Source organism: Macaca mulatta, chromosome 20, assembly GCF_049350105.2.
Source record: "Macaca mulatta isolate MMU2019108-1 chromosome 20, T2T-MMU8v2.0, whole genome shotgun sequence".
In the NCBI taxonomy this organism is placed as follows: Eukaryota; Metazoa; Chordata; class Mammalia; order Primates; family Cercopithecidae; genus Macaca; species Macaca mulatta.
The window spans coordinates 2,736,983-2,754,090 of record NC_133425.1 but is presented as its reverse complement, the minus strand read 5'-3'; the positions used below and the strand labels follow the sequence as shown (position 1 = coordinate 2,754,090).

General features: G+C 56.8%; 1 protein-coding gene and 1 long non-coding RNA gene across 4 annotated transcripts in view; one reads left to right on the top strand and one right to left on the bottom strand.

Moving 5' to 3' along the window:
- IFT140 (intraflagellar transport 140) overlaps positions 1–17,108 on the top strand; it is a 105,496-nt gene that overhangs the window by 81,864 nt on the left and 6,524 nt on the right. Inside the window, exons 19-29 of one of the 3 annotated variants that reach the window (XR_013411325.1) lie at positions 1,596–1,773; positions 2,518–2,708; positions 3,237–3,332; positions 3,647–3,779; positions 3,868–4,011; positions 4,591–4,719; positions 4,846–5,028; positions 8,099–8,305; positions 8,531–8,776; positions 8,860–9,026; positions 10,532–10,673. Coding sequence is in view for 2 of the 3 variants with exons in the window: in XM_015125280.3 (XP_014980766.3) it covers positions 1,596–1,773; positions 2,518–2,708; positions 3,237–3,332; positions 3,647–3,779; positions 3,868–4,011; positions 4,591–4,719; positions 4,846–5,028; positions 8,099–8,305; positions 8,564–8,776; positions 8,860–9,026; positions 10,532–10,673 (1,783 nt within the window). In the remaining variant the exon portion in view is untranslated. The remainder of the gene's footprint in view (positions 1–1,595; positions 1,774–2,517; positions 2,709–3,236; positions 3,333–3,646; positions 3,780–3,867; positions 4,012–4,590; positions 4,720–4,845; positions 5,029–8,098; positions 8,306–8,530; positions 8,777–8,859; positions 9,027–10,531; positions 10,674–17,108) is intronic. The other 2 variants (XM_077985045.1, XM_015125280.3) reach the window with 2 other exon arrangements.
- Positions 12,551–16,270, bottom strand: LOC144337833 (uncharacterized). The gene is made up of 3 exons (XR_013411430.1): positions 15,732–16,270; positions 13,379–15,584; positions 12,551–13,067 (listed from the first exon to the last, which is right to left on the bottom strand). It is a non-coding gene; the product is annotated as an uncharacterized LOC144337833 (long non-coding RNA).

Below are 17,108 nucleotides of genomic sequence, written 5' to 3'. Positions count from 1 at the left end.
GTGCATCCGTGTGTGCATGTGCATCTGTGTGTGCGTGTGCATGCATGTGTGTGCATGTGTGCATCCATGTGCATGTGTGTGCGTGTGTACGTGGCTTTGGGGGGCTTGCAGGGGAGGTGCATGTGGGAGAGGAGAGAGATTCAGGAAGTGACCAGTGCGTCCTCTGCCTGTCCCTGCTCGGTGACCACACTGAGCTGTGGCTTGGAACAGGACCTTTGTCCGAGGCCCTGAGCCCACGTCGGGGCTGAGACCGCAGGCCAGCCCGGCCCCAAGGGCCCTTGCGGAGGGGTCTCCCTGAATGGCCTTGGACCCACCTCCCACCCAGCCCCACCAGGTGGCCTGGCTGAGTGCCCCCCTCACATGTGAACACACAGTTGTCATGCAGCGTCGTATCCCCCCAGGGTGGCCATCATCAGCCTTTGCCTTCCCCGGAGCCGACACAAACCAAGGCCTCAGTCATTTCTGGTCCTGCCTGGATCAGTGCCAGCAGGGGAAGAATGCAGGAAGCCTCACGAAGAGGCGGGGGGCCGGGCGCGGTGGCTCATGCCTGTCATCCCAGCACTGTGGGAGGCCAAGGCAGGTGGATCACTTGAGCTCAGAAGTTCAAGACCAGCCTGGGCAACATGGCGAAACCCCGTCTCTACAAAAAATACGAAAAATTAGCCGGGCGTGGTAGCCCACACCTGTGGTCCCAGCTATTTGGGAGCCTGAGGTGGGAGGATTGCTTGAACCCAGGAGGTCGAGGCTGGAGTGAGCTGTGATTGTACCACTGCACTGCAGCCTGGGCAACAGAGGGAGACCCTGTCTTAAACAACAAAAAAACCCAAAGAGGCAGGGTGACTTCCACCATCCCTGCACCTGTGCCCTGACACAGCTGCCTGCTCGGCACCCTGGTCCTTCACACACACAAAACTCACTGCCCGAGAGTGGGGCACAGGGCTGGGGTGGAAGGTGCTGTCCCGTGTGTCCCACTGATCAGCCCGTCTGCAGGCCTGCCCCCGGGGCCCTCTGCTCGGCAGACCTCCAGGGCTCTCCAGAACCCTGCATGGGCTGGGTCACCTCTCCTGGGGAGACAGGCCTGGCTCCAGGTTCCAGGGCTGAGTCAGGGTCTGGGCCCAGCACCCCATCCCTCAGGCTCCACCCTGTGGCTGCCAGACTGTCAGGTGAGGGCCCCTGCTGTGCAAGGCTGGTTTACCAGGAGTCCTGCAGTCCCGGGCCCAGGTGAGAGCGGGAGGCTGTCTGAGAACAGGTCCTGTGTGTGCAAGCAACACAGGAAGGCCACATTTCCTGATCAGACAGCCGCTTAGAGCAGAGGAAAAGGAGGAGGAGCTTGGTGACCTGCATAAGGGGTCCTTCTGTCTCTTAGTGGGACCCAGTCCCTGCCTCTTGGGGTTGGAGAGGCCGTGGGACTCGTGACAGGCACCTTTCTGCATGGCCTGCAGTCTTGCCCAGGGACGGAGCTGATGGGTAAGGCCCCTCCTCATGCCCCTTTGGTGGCTGTGCCTGATGACTGCTTGCCCCAAGAGAAGGGGCCGTAGGGCCAGGCGGCCCTGAGGTGCTGGGCAGGAGCCTCACAGACCGCCATCTGCCCGCAGTGAGGCCGTCTGGGAGAACATGGCGCGCATGTGCGTGAAGACCCAGCGGCTGGATGTGGCCAAGGTGTGCCTGGGGAACATGGGCCACGCCCGCGGGGCCCGAGCGCTGCGCGAGGCAGAGCGGGAGCCGGAGCTGGAGGCCCGCGTGGCCGTGCTGGCCACACAGCTGGGCATGCTGGTGAGGGGCGCCCCATGGGGTGGGTGGGAAGGCACCACACCTACCACAGCCACAGCCCCCTGGGGAAGGAGGAGGCACGCCCACCGGCCTGAGCCTGCCATGTTGAGGGCAGAGCCAAGAGGCATGGCCCAGGAGAGCTGGGCAGACGGCGGCGGTGGAGGTGAGGCGGGTGGAGGTGAGGCGGGTGGAGGTGAGGCGGGTGGAGGTGAGGCGGGTGGAGGTGAGGCGGTGGAGGTGAGGCGGGTGGAGGTGAGGCGGTGGAGGGGAGGCGGGTGGAGGGGAGGCGGGTGCAGGTGAGGCGGTGGAGGGGAGGCGGGTGGAGGTGAGGCGGTGGAGGGGAGGCGGGTGGAGGGGAGGCGGGTGGAGGTGAGGCGGTGGAGGGGAGGCGGGTGGAGGTGAGGCGGTGGAGGTGAGGCGGGTGCCGGCTCTCCAGGGTGTGTGCCTGTCAGGCGTGCGGGTCTGGAACAGAGCATCCAAGAGACCCCCAGGTCAGCAGGGCTGAGCACGGGACTTCTGTGGGGGGCTCTGGGAGGTGGGGCCACCCCTTGGTGGTGCATCTCACTCTCCAGCCGTGGGACAGGGATGCCCTGTGGGGGTGTGGCATTTGCTCTGCCCGTGTCAGCCCCGTGTCAGTGTGTTTGGCAATGTGGGAAGGCGCGGCGACCGGTGGCCTGGCGTGGAACAGTGTGTTTGAAGCATGGGTTTGCGGAGGCTGCACGACACCTGCCCATCCTCATTCCTCAGGAGGACGCCGAACAGCTGTACAGGAAGTGCAAGCGCTACGACCTCCTGAACAGGTTCTACCAGGCTGCAGGGCAGTGGCAGAAGGCCCTCAAGGTAGCCGAGCGCCACGACCGCGTGCACCTGCGCAGCACCTACCACCACTATGCCGGGCACCTGGAGGCCAGTGCCGACTGCAGCCGGGCCCTCAGTTAGTGAGTGCAGCCCTCGCGGCCTCTTCCCAGTCTCTCTGCATGGTCCTGGCTCCTGAGGCCTCTGTGTGTGCTATGGTGAGGTGGCCAGGGAGGTTCTCAGAGGAGGCATCTGTCTCAGGGAGGTGGCGCCTTCTCGGCAGGAAGCTTCTGGATGTGGGGTTGCCCCCTCTGTTTTGGGCCACCCGGGTTTCAAGGCAGGAGAAGGACGTGTGTCCTTCGGTTGCCGAGCACAGATGGGCTTAGTATCTCCTGAGGACAGACAAACCCACGTCACCCTCTCCAGAGGAGGAGCTGCTCTTAGACCTGTTCCTGGGATGCGGATGGGCGACCCGCCCCCCGGGCCCCCACAGCGCAGGAAGCCCCCACTGCCCCTGGCCATGTGTGCTCAGGCTCCTCAGAGCTGCAGGCTGGGAGCCCACACCCCAAGGGCCGCCGCTCTGATGCATTTCACCGACGCTGCCTCTCAGCCCATCTGGTTCCCATGGGGCTGGGATGGGAGGGAACCAGGACCTCTGTCTCCTCTCACAGCTACGAGAAGTCAGACACTCATCGCTTCGAGGTGCCCAGGATGCTGTCGGAGGACCTGCCATCCCTGGAGCTCTATGTGAATAAGATGAAGGATAAGTGAGTGTTCCTACCAGGGCTGGCGGGACCGCACTCCATCCTGGAAGTCTGCGGGGATCCCAGGGCTTGCTCAGGCAGCCCCCCTTCCCGTGCTTCCTGCATGAGTGGGCAGCATCCCCCGGCTCCTCAGAGGTATGCCAGGGCCCTGAGCCGGGCCCTCCCTTTGGACAGAGCCCAGGCTCCTCACTCTTGGCCCAGCCTGTTTGCAGGTCCGGTGACATGCACTCTAAGAGTGGCACAGGGGCAGGGTGGGGGCCGTTCCGGGTTGGAGCGGGACTCGGATGGAGAACCCACAGCCTTGGGGCTGCCCACAGGACCCTGTGGCGGTGGTGGGCGCAGTACCTGGAGAGCCAGGGCGAGATGGACGCCGCGCTGCACTACTACGAGCTGGCCCAGGACCACTTCTCCCTGGTCCGCATCCACTGCTTCCAGGGCAATGTCCAGAAGGTGAGGGCCCTACCGGGGAGCCAGCCAGGCGGACGTGAGGCAGACACAAGGCCACCGAGTCTCATCTTTGTGTTCTTTGTGTTTCTAGGCTGCGCAAATCGCCAACGAGACAGGAAACCTGGCGGCCTCCTACCACCTCGCACGCCAGTACGAGAGCCAGGAGGAGGTGGGGCAGGCGGTGCACTTCTACACCCGGGCGCAGGCCTTCAAGAATGCCATCCGCCTGTGCAAGGTACCACGGGGCTGGAGTGGGCAGCCAGCGCCTCTCAAGGTCCTCTGAAGACAGCTTCAAGTGGAAAAGTGGACTGAGAGAATCGTGTCAGCAACACGTGGTCTGGCCGGTGTCTGCCACTCACTCCTCACCCTGCCACCCCACCCGCCTACCCCTGGCCGCTCCCATCTGACATTGGTTGCAAAGCATTGTCCCCAGATGCTTCCCAGGCTCCAGGGCTCCTGAGCCGGTTGTGAGGCTGGCTCACGGCCTGTGGACTTGCAGATAGCAGACCCTTCCTAGAAAGCTGTTGGGCATTCTGCACCCACACAAATGTCCCAGCCCGGGCTCTCGCTTCCAGAAGCATCTCTCCTGTCGGGTATTTCTTGCAGTGCTCTGTGAAATAGAACCCAGAGCATCAGAAAATCCTTATAGACAAACCTAGTAAGTCATTAACTCCTTAAAACCCACAACCGCAGAGATCGCTGAGCAGTGTATCAAAGTAAAGGGGTGGGTTCACACCCGGCCACATTCCAGAATCTCAGCGGGCCTGGGGAAGCCAGTGGGAGCCGCTTCAGGGCCCTGCCTCCCTCCCTGCAGGAGAACAGCCTGGACGACCAGCTCATGAACTTGGCCCTGCTGAGCTCCCCCGAGGACATGATCGAGGCGGCCCGATACTATGAGGAGAAGGGCATGCAAATGGACAGGGCGGTCATGCTGTACCACAAGGTGAGGGCCGGCCACTGGTGGGGGCTTGGGGAGGGCAGCAGGCCAGAGGGCCTTTGCTTGTGCGAGGCCTCCGAGGTGTCGGTCCCCCAGGCCTTGGGCAGCTGCTCAGAGCCCCCACATCCGCAGGCTGGCCACTTCTCCAAGGCCCTGGAGCTGGCCTTTACCACCCAGCAGTTTGCGGCCCTGCAGCTCATAGCAGAGGACCTGGATGAGACATCAGACCCTGCGCTCCTGGCCCGCTGCTCCGACTTCTTCATCGAGCACCGTCAGTATGAGAGGGCAGTGGAGCTGCTGCTGGCCGCCAGGAAGGTAAGGGGCCAGCGGGGCCTGGGCTCGGCTCCACGCAGGCTCCGTAGCTCAGGTCCCCTGTCCCCAGGGGCTGTGGGAATGGCTGCTTGCTCGGTTATGAGTTCTCGAGGAAGGCTATGGTGCCCTGGATTTCACGTACAGCACACCCAGTAGGTCCATGAGTGTAGACTTGCCATCCTTCATGCTGGCATCAGATCATACACAGGGAATTGCACTCACCTATGGTGGGAGGGGGTGGTAAAAATACACATAACACAAAATTTACCATCTTAGCCTTTTTTTTTTTTTTTTTTTTGAAACAGTGTCTCACTCTTGCCCAGGCTGGATTGTGGTGGTGCCATCTTGGCTCACTGCGGCCTCAACCTCCCGGGCTCAAGCAACCTTCGCTCCTCCTGCGTAGCTGGGACACAGGCGTGGGCCACCATCCCCAGCTAAGTTTTTAACAGTTTTCGCATAGAGTCAGGGTCTTGCTATGTTGCCCAGACTGGTCTTGAACTCCTAGGCTCAAGCAATCCTCCTGCCTCAGCCTCCCAAAGCACTGGGACTGTAGACGTGAGCCCTGTGACTGGCCAGGAACAGTTTATTCAAATGGAAATATGGGTGGTTCCGAAATATAAAATGCTTCGCTTTATTCATGATAGGAATACAGATCAAAATTCACAGAGATGCCATTTTTTACTGGGCTATGAAGGGTGAAAAGGTGAGAAAACCGACTGGATTATCATGGGAAGCAGATATACCCAGGCCCTGTGGAGCACGGCAGGCAGAACCTGTCACAAGACAAGGTCTCCCTGTCCCAGCCTCCCCTTCCCTCGAGAGTTCATCCTGACAGACACGTTGATGCACATGCGAGTGGCGTGTGCACAGGGCGTGCTCGGCAGGCGGCTTACGCAGCAGGGACACTGGCCCTCGTGTCTGTCACCAGGCCGGTTGAGTCCCCAGGGCTTCCTCAGCACTGTGGACGTCTACGCAGCAGAGAGCATGTGGCAGCCCCCAACGTACTGAGATGGAAACGCCTCCAAGACAGAATTCTTTATCTTTTTTCTGAGACGGAGTCTCACTCTGTCACCAGGCTGGAGTGCGGTGGCGCAATCTCAGCTCACTGCAAGCTCCGCTTCCTGGGTTCAAGTGATTCTCCTGCCTCAGCTTCCCAAGTAGCAGGGACTACAGGTACGTGCCACCATGCCCAGCTAATCTTTGTATTTTAGTAAAGATGAGGTTCCACCATGTTGGCCAGGATAGTCTCAATCCCCTGACCTCGTGATCTGCCTGTCTCGGCCTCCTGAAGTGCTGGGATTACAGGCGTGAGCCACCCCACCCGGCCATATTGTTTTTCTTAATATAAATGTGTTATTACTTCATATATATTTGTGGGTTATTACTGTTTTTTTTCTTGTGGAAATGGGAGTCTCACTATGTTGCCCAGGCTGGCCTCAAACTCTTGGGCCCAAGTGATCCTCTCTCACCTTGGCCTCCTAAAGTGCTGGAATTACAGGCGTGAGCCAACATGCCTGGCCTAAGACATATTCTCAAGAATATAAAAAAATTTTTTTTTTCTTGGAGACGTCGTCTCGCTCTGTCACCCAGGCTGGAGTGCAGTGGTACCATCTCGGCTCACTGCAAGTTCCACCTCCCGGGTTCACACCATTCTCCTGCCTCAGCCTCCCGAGTAGCTGGGACTACAGGTGCCCACCACCACGCCTGGCTAATGTTTTGTATTTTTAGTAGAGACGGGGTTTCACCGTGTTAGCCAGGATGGTCTCGATCTCCTGACCTTGTGATCCGCCCGCTTAGGCCTCCCAAAGTGCTGGGATTACAGGCGTGAGCCACTGTGCCTGGCCAAAATTTTTCTTTTTTTTTTTTTTTTTTGAGACGGAGTCTTGCTCTGTCACCCAGGCTGGAGTGCAGTGGCCGGATCTCAGCTCACTGCAAGCTCCGCCTCCCGGGTTTACGCCATTCTCCTGCCTCAGCCTCCCGAGTAGCTGGGACTACAGGCACCCGCCACCGCGCCCGGCTAGTTTTTTGTATTTTTAGTAGAGACAGGGTTTCACCGTGTTAGCCAGGATGGTCTCGATCTCCTGACTTCGTGATTCGCCCGCCTCGGCCTCCCAAAGTGCTGGGATTACAGGCTTGAGCCACCGCGCCCGGCCAAAATTTTTCTTAAAATGAGAGCTGGGCGTGGCGGCTTACTCCTGTAATCCCAGCATTTTGGGAGACCGAGGCGGGCAGATCACCTGAGATCAGCAGTTCGAGACCAGCCTGACCAACATGGAGAAACCCCATCTCTAGTAAAAAAAAAATTACAAAATTAGCTGGGCGTGGTGGCACATGCCTGTAATCCCAGCTACTCAGGAGGCTGAGGCAGGAGAATGGCTTGAACTCAGGAGGTGGAGGTTGTGGGCCGAGATTGTGCCATTGCACTCCAGCCTGGGCAACAAGAGCAAAACCCTGTCTCAAAACAAACAAAAAAATTCTTAAAATGTTGAGAAAATCAGGCTGGTGTAGTGGCTCGTGCCTGCAATTCCAGCACTTTGGGAGGCTAAGGCAGGCAGATTGCTTGAGTCCAGGAGTTCAAGACCAGCTTGGGCAACACGGCAAAACCCGGTCTCTACTGAAAATACAAAACCTGAGGCGGGAAGATCACCTCACCCTGGGAGGTGGAGGCTGTAGTGAGCTGTGATTGCACCACCGCACTCCAACCTGGGTGACAGAGTGAGACCCTGTCTCAAAATTTTAATTTTAAAATTTAATTTAAAAAATTTAGACTTATAGAAGAAAATTACCAGTTTTCTTTTCTCCCAAACATAATATTCTTTTGAGTATATATCACTTGAGACTGTTGTTTCCTTCGTTCCACTCTGGAATGTTACCAGCGTGAGAAAGTCGCGCCAATGACTAGGTTGGTGAGGCGCGGGGGGGGACATCCTTGTCCCCTCCATACCCACCCCAGCTAGACAGAGGCCGCCACTGAGCCGAGGGGCCTGGCTTCCTCTGAAGCGGTGGCAGATGAGGGGCGCACTTCGGGTCGTGGCCCCCTCGGCAGCCCCGTGGCATGTCTGCACCTCTGCAGTATCGCGAAGCCCTGCAGCTATGCCTGGAGCAAAACATGAGCATCACCGAGGAGATGGCGGAAAAGATGACCGTGGCCAAGGACTCCTCGGACCTGCCTGAGGAGTCTCGGCGGGAGCTGCTGGAGCAGATAGCAAACTGCTGCATGCGCCAAGGCAGCTACCACCTGGCCACCAAGAAGTACACGCAGGCCGGCAACAAGCTGAAGGTGAGCGCCGGCCCCTCTCCCGGCCCCAGCCCGCGGCTGCTTCCCAGGCAGTTAGGCTGGGGCCCCCTGCGTGCATCTCCATTTGCCTTTGTGACTCCCCCAAGCCAGGGCTGAGACTTTCTGGCCGGGAGGAGCATGACCACTGGATCTCTCTACCGGGAAGCCCTGAGCCCCTCTTCCTGTGAGAGCCCCTGCTCAGGGTCCCTTGTGCATGTCCTGGCCCAGCCCCTGCTCGCCTGAGCCTGGCCGTCTCTCTAGGCCATGAGGGCGCTGCTCAAATCCGGAGACACAGAGAAAATCACGTTCTTCGCGAGCGTGTCCAGGCAGAAGGAAATCTACATCATGGCTGCCAACTACCTGCAGTCCCTCGACTGGCGGAAGGAGCCGGAGATCATGAGGAACATCATCAGCTTCTACACCAAGGGGCGGGCCCTGGACCTCCTGGCCGGCTTTTACGACGCTTGTGCCCAGGTGCAGGCCCTCCCTCGGATGCCAGCGGGGCCCCAGGGAGGGCTGCGGAGCCCAGCAGGTTTTGACGGGTCTCATCCGTACAGGTGGAGATCGATGAATACCAGAACTATGACAAAGCCCACGGGGCACTGACCGAGGCCTATAAGTGCCTGGCCAAGGCCAAGGCCAAGAGCCCCCTGGACCAGGAAACCAGGCTGGCACAGCTACAGAGCAGGATGGCACTGGTGAAGAGGTTCATTCAGGCCCGCAGGTGCGCCCCGGGGCCAGCAGGGCCAGGCCGGGGCAGATGTGACTACAGGGTCAGGGCTGACCACAGGAAACCGCAGCCAGCAGAGGGGCGGGACAGCAGATGGGAGCTCGCTCGGGACAGCGCTGCTGCTGAAGATGCACCCCACCTCCTCCTGGGGCCCTCAGGGCCGGGCACAGCCTTGGGAAGGCATTCTGGAAACCCCAGAGATGCTGAGAGAGAAGCCTGGTGGGGGAGCGGGAGGCGGCGGCGGATCTGGTACAGGAGGGGTGTGTCTGGGGAGCCATGGACCTGCTTAGGGTGTGCAGGGGCCGGGCAGGGGAGTCCTGAGTGAGGGCCGCTGTGTGACCTGGGGTGGTGGGGACCAGGGTGGCCAGCGGGCTCGTGCCGCTCCACAGGTCAACTGCCACCAGCTCCAAGCTTGTGGAGAGGAGACCCAGGCAGCAAATCGTCTCGGTTTTCAGGAGAGGCCGAGATTCTAAGTTTATCTGAATACCTCCCCGTCTTTATGTATGGGCAGTAACTCGGCTTTTCAGACAGCTGCTGTGTGGACAGCACGGTGGGCATTGGCCCGAGCGCTTCAGGGCCCAACCTCCGTCTCAGCTGGCAAGGGCGCTTCCTTATCTGAGAAGCTTTTCCAAAACGAGAGTTCCAGAAGTACTTTGAACAATGTTGGACCCTTGGAAGGGCACGGTCCGCTTGCGCACATTGATTCTGGGGTGTCAGCGTCTCACAGGTGTCTGCTGAGCTGAGGCCACAGGAGGCAGGAGAGGAGGAGAATCGATAGCAGCTGGTCATCAGGGATAGCACAGGACGTGGGTGGAGGGGAGACGACGTGTGAGGGCCGGGGCGGGCAGCCTTCTACGTGCCAGGGGTCAGAGGGCAGGCCAGGCACCTGTCTGGAATGGCCGAGTCGGTGGGTGGCCAGATGGGCCCTGGACCCTCCTGACATTAGAGCCTGAGCTCCGCACGGCTCCAGTCACCTGCTCTGGACCACACTGTGTTCCAGCAGGCTCACCTCCCTGGTGTCGCCCCAGCTCCCAGGCCACACACCCTGCCCTGCCACAGACCCTCACGCCAGGCCACATGCGCAACCTGTGTGCGGGCCAGCCTCTCTGCTTGGAGGGTTCTTCCCAGCGGCCTCGAGCAAGGGCTGCTGTGCGCCTCTCCACGCACCCTGTCCTCACGCACCACGTCCCCTCTGGGTCACACTTTGTCCGGAGGTTTCTAGCCCCCTCTGGACTATTCCATGGAGCAGGAATAGGGTCGCAAGTCTTTGGTCTTCATGTCCAAGCCTAGGACCCAGCATTCAAGTGACCTGTGAGAGTGTTAAATGGGTGAGTTCATTTATGAATGAACAAATTAAGGAATTAATGAATTAACTTCATAGAAAGTTCCCTCCTGCCATTCCGGAGAGCTCCTCTTACAGGCCAAGAGTCTCCCCCGACCTCAGATAGCAGTAGGTGTTCAGGGCTTCAGGGTCCAGGCCTCATCTCTGCTCTTGGCAGGACATACACGGAGGACCCCAAGGAGTCCATCAAGCAGTGTGAGCTGCTCCTAGAGGAACCAGACCTGGACAGCACCATCCGCATCGGGGACGTCTACGGCTTCCTGGTGGAGCACTACGTGCGGATGGAGGAGTACCAGACGGTGAGGCCTGGGCGCTGCTCACTAGCGGCATCCCGCTACGCAAGGCTCCTGAAACGAAGGCTTAAGAGCTCAAATTGGCCGAGCGCGGTGGCTCAAGCCTATAATCCCAGCACTTTGGGAGGCCAAGGCGGGCGGATCATGAGGTCAGGAGAGCGAGACCATCCTGGCTAACACGGTGAAACCCCGTCTCTACTAAAAAATACAAAAAACTAGCCGGGCGAGGTGACAGGCGCCTGTAGTTCCAGCTACTCGGGAGGCTGAGGCAGAAGCATGGTGTGAACCCGGGAGGCGGAGCTTGCAGTGAGCTGAGATCTGGCCACTGCACTCCAGCCTGGGCGACAGAGCGAGACTCCGTCTCAAAAAAAAAAAAAAAAAAAAATTAGCCAGGCATGGTGGCACATACCTGGGGTCCCAGCTGCTTGGGAGGCTGAGGTGGGAGGATCACTTGAGCCCAGGAGGTTGAGGCTGCAGTGAGATCTGATGGTGCTGCTGCACTCCAGCCTGGGGGACCTGGGTGACAGAGCGAGACCCTGTCTCAACAGAGAAACAAAATTGTCAGTAACAAAAAGTAACAGTCTCACCTGTTGCTGGCTGTTACTAGTGGTGCCATGTGTAAGCTACAGACTTACTTTGTGAAGAAATGTCTGCATGTACCCAAGTCTGAATAACCACAATTTCTTTTTCAGGCATTTTTACAAAAAAAGAAAACGGTGTTCCATTTTTTAGTCGCTTTATTATTTTTTAATTTTAGAGACAACACATCGTCACTTTAAAGTGGCAGGCTAATAACTTATTTAGCTGCCGTGTTCGATGCTGTTCCTCATCTCCACCAGCATTTGATCATTCTTTCTAATTTTAGCCTTCCTAGAGCGTGAGTAGTACCTCGCTGTGGTTTAAATTTACATTTTCTGGATGAATAGTGATGTGGAGCACCTTCTCATGTGTGCATTATCCATTTACACATCTGTGAAGCACTCAAGTCTTTTCTCATCATTTTACTGGGTTTTCTTATTATTATATTCTTTATATATTCTACATACATTTCCTCGATCAGGTGTGATTTACAAATATTTTCTCCCAGTCTGTGAGGAAGTTTCCTTATTTTTATTTATTTATTTATTCCTTTATGCAACGGAGTCTTGCTGTGTTGCCCAGGCTGGAGTGCAGTGGAGTGATCTCGGCTCACTGCAACCTCCACCTCCTGGGTTCAAGCGATTCTCCTGCCTCAGCCTCCCGAGTAGCTGCGACTACAGGTGTGCGCCAGCATGCCTATAGAGATGGGGTTTCACCATGTTGGCCAGGCTGGTGTTGACCTCCTGACCTCAAGTGATCCACCCGCCTCACCTCCCAAAGTGCTGGGATTGCAGGCATGAGCCACCGCGCCTGGCCGCAGTTCCCTTCTGTTCCTTTTTCCCTCTGCTTCTGAAATTCCAGTAACTTGTAATACAGTACCATCCCCTCATCCCCTCGCTCAATTGATGCTCTTCTTTTCTCCCCCCAGGAATTTTTCTGTTTTTCATTTTAGGGATTTGCCATTCCTATTGCTTCAAGTTTACCAGCTTTCCTTCTGCAGTGTCTCCCTCTGATGCTAATCCCATCCATCTTTTTCATGTCAGTTTTCTACCTGTCAACTTTTTCTACCAGTTTTTATTATTGTTCCTTTGAACCTTCTTTCCTGCCTTCTTTTTAGTTGAATATTTTTTACAATTTCATTTTAGCTATCAGCTTCTTACCTCTACTTTTCACTTCTTTCCCCATATCTTTCATTTCTGTATTATGCTTACACTTAGCTCTACCTTCTTGAGCATATGAAGCATATTTATAATAGGGGTTTTAACGTCCTTGTCTCCTAACTCAGTCTGTCAATTCTGGATCTGTTTCTGTTGATTGATTCTTATTATTATGGTTCATTATTTTCTGCTTCTTTGGATGTTTGATAGTTTATTATTGGATTCCAGACATTGTGAGTGTTTTAGGTTGTTGGGTGATGGAGTCTCTCTCTCAGTGTGTGTGTTCTTTTAAATATTTTTGAGTTTTGTTCTGGGACAAGGTTAAGTTACTTGGGAATAATGTGATCATTTTGCAGCTTGCTTTTTAGCTTTGTTAGTAGGGTCTAGAACAGCCTTGAGTCTAGTGCTAATTTTGTTCCACTATCCAGGCAGTACCCTTGTGAGGGCTCTGCTCTTCTCACTGACTCCTGTATCGGGAGGTCTTTCCACTCTGGCCGGTGGGAGTGCAAACAATTCCCGGCCATGTGTGACCACTCTCTCTCCAGCCACGTGTGACCACTCACTGTCCGGCCACGTGTGATCACTCACTCCCCGGCCATGTGTGATCACTCTCTCTCTCTCCGGCCATGTGTGTTCACTCTCTCTCCGGCCATGTGTGACCTCTCTCTCTCCAGCCACGTGTGACCACTCACTGTCCGGCCATGTGTGATCACTCACTCCCCGGCCATGTGTGACCTCTTTCTCTCCAGCCACGTGTGACCACTCACTGTCCGGCCACGTGTGACCACTCACTGTCCGGCCATGTGTGATCACTCTCTCTCTCTCCAGCCACGTGTGACCACTCACTGTCCGGCCATGTGTGATCACTCACTCCCCGGCCATGTGTGATCACTCTCTCTCTCTCTGGCCATGTGTGTTCACTCTCTCTCCGGCCATGTGTGTTCACTCTCTCTCTCTCTGGCCATGTGTGTTCACTCTCTCTCCGGCCATGTGTGTTCACTCTCTCTCCGGCCATGTGTGATCTCTCTCTCCGGCCATGTGTGTTCACTCTCTCTCTGGCCATGTGTGTTCACTCTCTCTCCGGCCATGTGTGTTCACTCTCTCTCCGGCCATGTGTGATCACTCTCTCTCCAGCCATGTGTGATCACTCTCTCTTTCTCTGGCCATGTGTGATCACTCTCTCTCCGGCCATGTGTGATCACTCTCTCTCCGGCCATGTGTGATCACTCTCTCTTTCTCTGGCCATGTGTGTTCACTCTCTCTCCGGCCATGTGTGATCACTCTCTCCGGCCATGTGTGATCACTCTCTCTCCGGCCATGTGTGATCACTCTCTCTCCGGCCATGTGTGATCACTCTCTCTTTCTCTGGCCATGTGTGTTCACTCTCTCTCCGGCCATGTGTGATCTCTCTCTCCGGCCACGTGTGACCTCTCTCTCTCCGGCCATGTGTGATGTCTCTCTCCCTGGCCATGTGTGATCTCTCTCTCTCCGGCCATGTGTGATCACTCTTTCTCTGGCCATGTGTGTTCACTCTCTCTCCGGCCACGTGTGACCTCTCTCTCTCCGGCCATGTGTGATCACTCTCTCTCCGGCCATGTGTGATCTCTCTCTCTCTGGCCATGTGTGATCTCTCTCTCCGGCCATGTGTGATCACTCACTCCCCGGCCATGTGTGATCTCTCTCTCTCCGGCCATGTGTGATCACTCACTCCCCGGCCATGTGTGATCTCTCTCTCCCCGGCCATGTGTGATCACTCACTCCCCGGCCATGTGTGATCTCTCTCTCCCCGGCCATGTGTGATCACTCACTCCCCGGCCATGTGTGATCTCTCTCTCCCCGGCCATGTGTGATCTCTCTCTCCGGCCATGTGTGATCACTCACTCCCTGGCCATGTGTGATCTCTCTCTCCCCGGCCATATGTGATCACTCTCTCCAGTCATGTGTGATCTCTCTCTCCCCGGCCATATGTGATCTCTCTCTCTCCGGCCATGTGTGATCACTGACTCCCCGGCCATGTGTGATCACTCACTCCCCGGCCATGTGTGATCTCTCTCTCCCCGGCCATGTGTGATCTCTCTCTCCCCGGCCATGTGTGATCACTCACTCCCCGGCCATGTGTGATCTCTCTCTCCCCGGCCATGTGTGATCTCTCTCTCCAGTCATGTGTGATCTCTCTCTCCCCGGCCATATGTGATCTCTCTCTCCAGTCATGTGTGATCTCTCTCTCCCCGGCCATATGTGATCTCTCTCTCCCCGGCCATATGTGATCTCTCTCTCTCCGGCCATGTGTGATCTCTCTCTCTCCGGCCATATGTGATCTCTCTCTCTCCGGCCATGTGTGATCACTCACTCCCCGGCCATGTGTGATCTCTCTCTCCAGTCATGTGTGATCACTCTCTCCCCAGCCATGTGTGATCTCTCTCTCCCCGGCCATATGTGATCTCTCTCTCTCCGGCCATGTGTGATCACTCACTCCCCGGCCATGTGTGATCACTCACTCCCCGGCCATGTGTGATCTCTCTCTCCCCAGCCATATGTGATCTCTCTCTCCCCGGCCATGTGTGATCACTCACTCCCCGGCCATGTGTGATCTCTCTCTCCCCGGCCATATGTGATCACTCTCTCCAGTCATGTGTGATCTCTCTCTCCCCGGCCATATGTGATCTCTCTCTCTCCGGCCATGTGTGATCACTCACTCCCCGGCCATGTGTGATCACTCACTCCCCGGCCATGTGTGATCTCTCTCTCCCCGGCCATATGTGATCACTCTCTCCAGTCATGTGTGATCTCTCTCTCCCCGGCCATATGGGATCACTCTCTCCAGTCATGTGTGATCTCTCTCTCCCTGGCCATATGTGATCACTCTCTCCAGTCATGTGTGATCTCTCTCTCCCTGGCCATATGTGATCACTCTCTCCCCGGCCATGTGTGATCTCTCTCTCTCCGGCCATATGTGATCACTCTCTTTCCGGCCATGTGTGATCACTCACTCCCTGGCCATGTGTGACCACTCTCTCTCTGGCCATATGTGATCTCTCTCTCTGGCCATGTGTGATCACCCACTCCCTGGCCATGTGTGACCACTCTCTCTCCGGCTATGTGTGATCACTCACTCCCCGGCCATGTGTGATCTCTCTCTCTGGCCATGTGTGATCTCTCTCTCTCCGGCCATGTGTGATCACTCACTCCCCGGCCATGTGTGATCTCTCTCTCTCCGGCCATATGTGATCACTCTCTCCAGTCATGTGTGATCTCTCTCTCCCCGGCCATATGTGATCTCTCTCTCTGGCCATGTGTGATCACCCACTCCCTGGCCATGTGTGACCACTCTCTCTCCGGCTATGTGTGATCACTCACTCCCCGGCCATGTGTGATCTCTCTCTCTGGCCATGTGTGATCTCTCTCTCTCCGGCCATGTGTGATCACTCACTCCCCGGCCATGTGTGATCTCTCTCTCTCCGGCCATATGTGATCACTCTCTCCAGTCATGTGTGATCTCTCTCTCCCCGGCCATATGTGATCACTCTCTCCAGTCATGTGTGATCTCTCTCTCCCCGGCCATGTGTGATCTCTCTCTCTCTCCGGCCATATGTGACCACTCTCTCTCTGGCCATGTGTGATCACTCACTCCCTGGCCATGTGTGATCACTCTCTCTCCAGCCATGTGTGACCACTCTCTCTCCGGCTATGTGTGATCACTCACTCCCCGGCCATGTGTGATCACTCTCTCCGGCCATGTGTGATCTCTCTCTCCGGCCATGTGTGATCACTCTCTCCCCGGCCATGTGTGATCTCTCTCTCCGGCTATGTGTGATCACTCACTCCCTGGCCATGTGTGATCTCTCTCTCCGGCCATGTGTGATCTCTCTCTCCGGCCATGTGTGATCACTCTCTCCCCGGCCATGTGTGATCTCTCTCTCCAGCCATGTGTGATCTCTCTCTCTCCAGCCATGCGTGATCACTCACTCCCCGGCCATGCGTGATCACTCACTCCCCGGCCATGTGTGACCACTCTCTCTCCGGCTATGTGTGATCACTCACTCCCTGGCCATGTGTGATCACTCACTCCCCGGCCATGTGTGATCACTCTCTCTCCAGCCATGTGTGACCACTCTCTCTCCGGCCATGTGTGATCTCTCTCTCCGGCCATGTGTGATCACTCTCTCCCCGGCCATGTGTGATCTCTCTCTCCAGCCATGTGTGATCTCTCTCTCCGGCCATGTGTGATCTCTCTCTCCGGCCATGCGTGATCACTCACTCCCCGGCCATGTGTGACCACTCTCTCTCCGGCCATGTGTGATCACTCTCTCCCCGGCCATGTGTGATCACTCTCTCCCCGGCCATGTGTGATCTCTCTCTCCGGCCATGTGTGATCTCTCTCCCCGGCCATGTGTGATCTCTCTCTCCAGCCATGTGTGATCTCTCTCTCTCCAGCCATGTGTGATCACTCACTCCCTGGCCATGCGTGATCACTCACTCCCCGGCCATGTGTGACTGCTCTCTGGGGATTGTTCCACCTAATTATTTCCTACAGTCTTTGCCTGGCCTCAGTTGCTTTCGTCACATGTGTGCACTATTCAGCACTCAGATAAGACTCGGATAGAACCCTCTGCAGGACTCCAAAGTGCTCTCTCTCTCTGCTCTCTCCTGTCCAGTACTGTATCCCACCAGTTCTGGCCACCTGGGCATCCTCAAACTATGAACT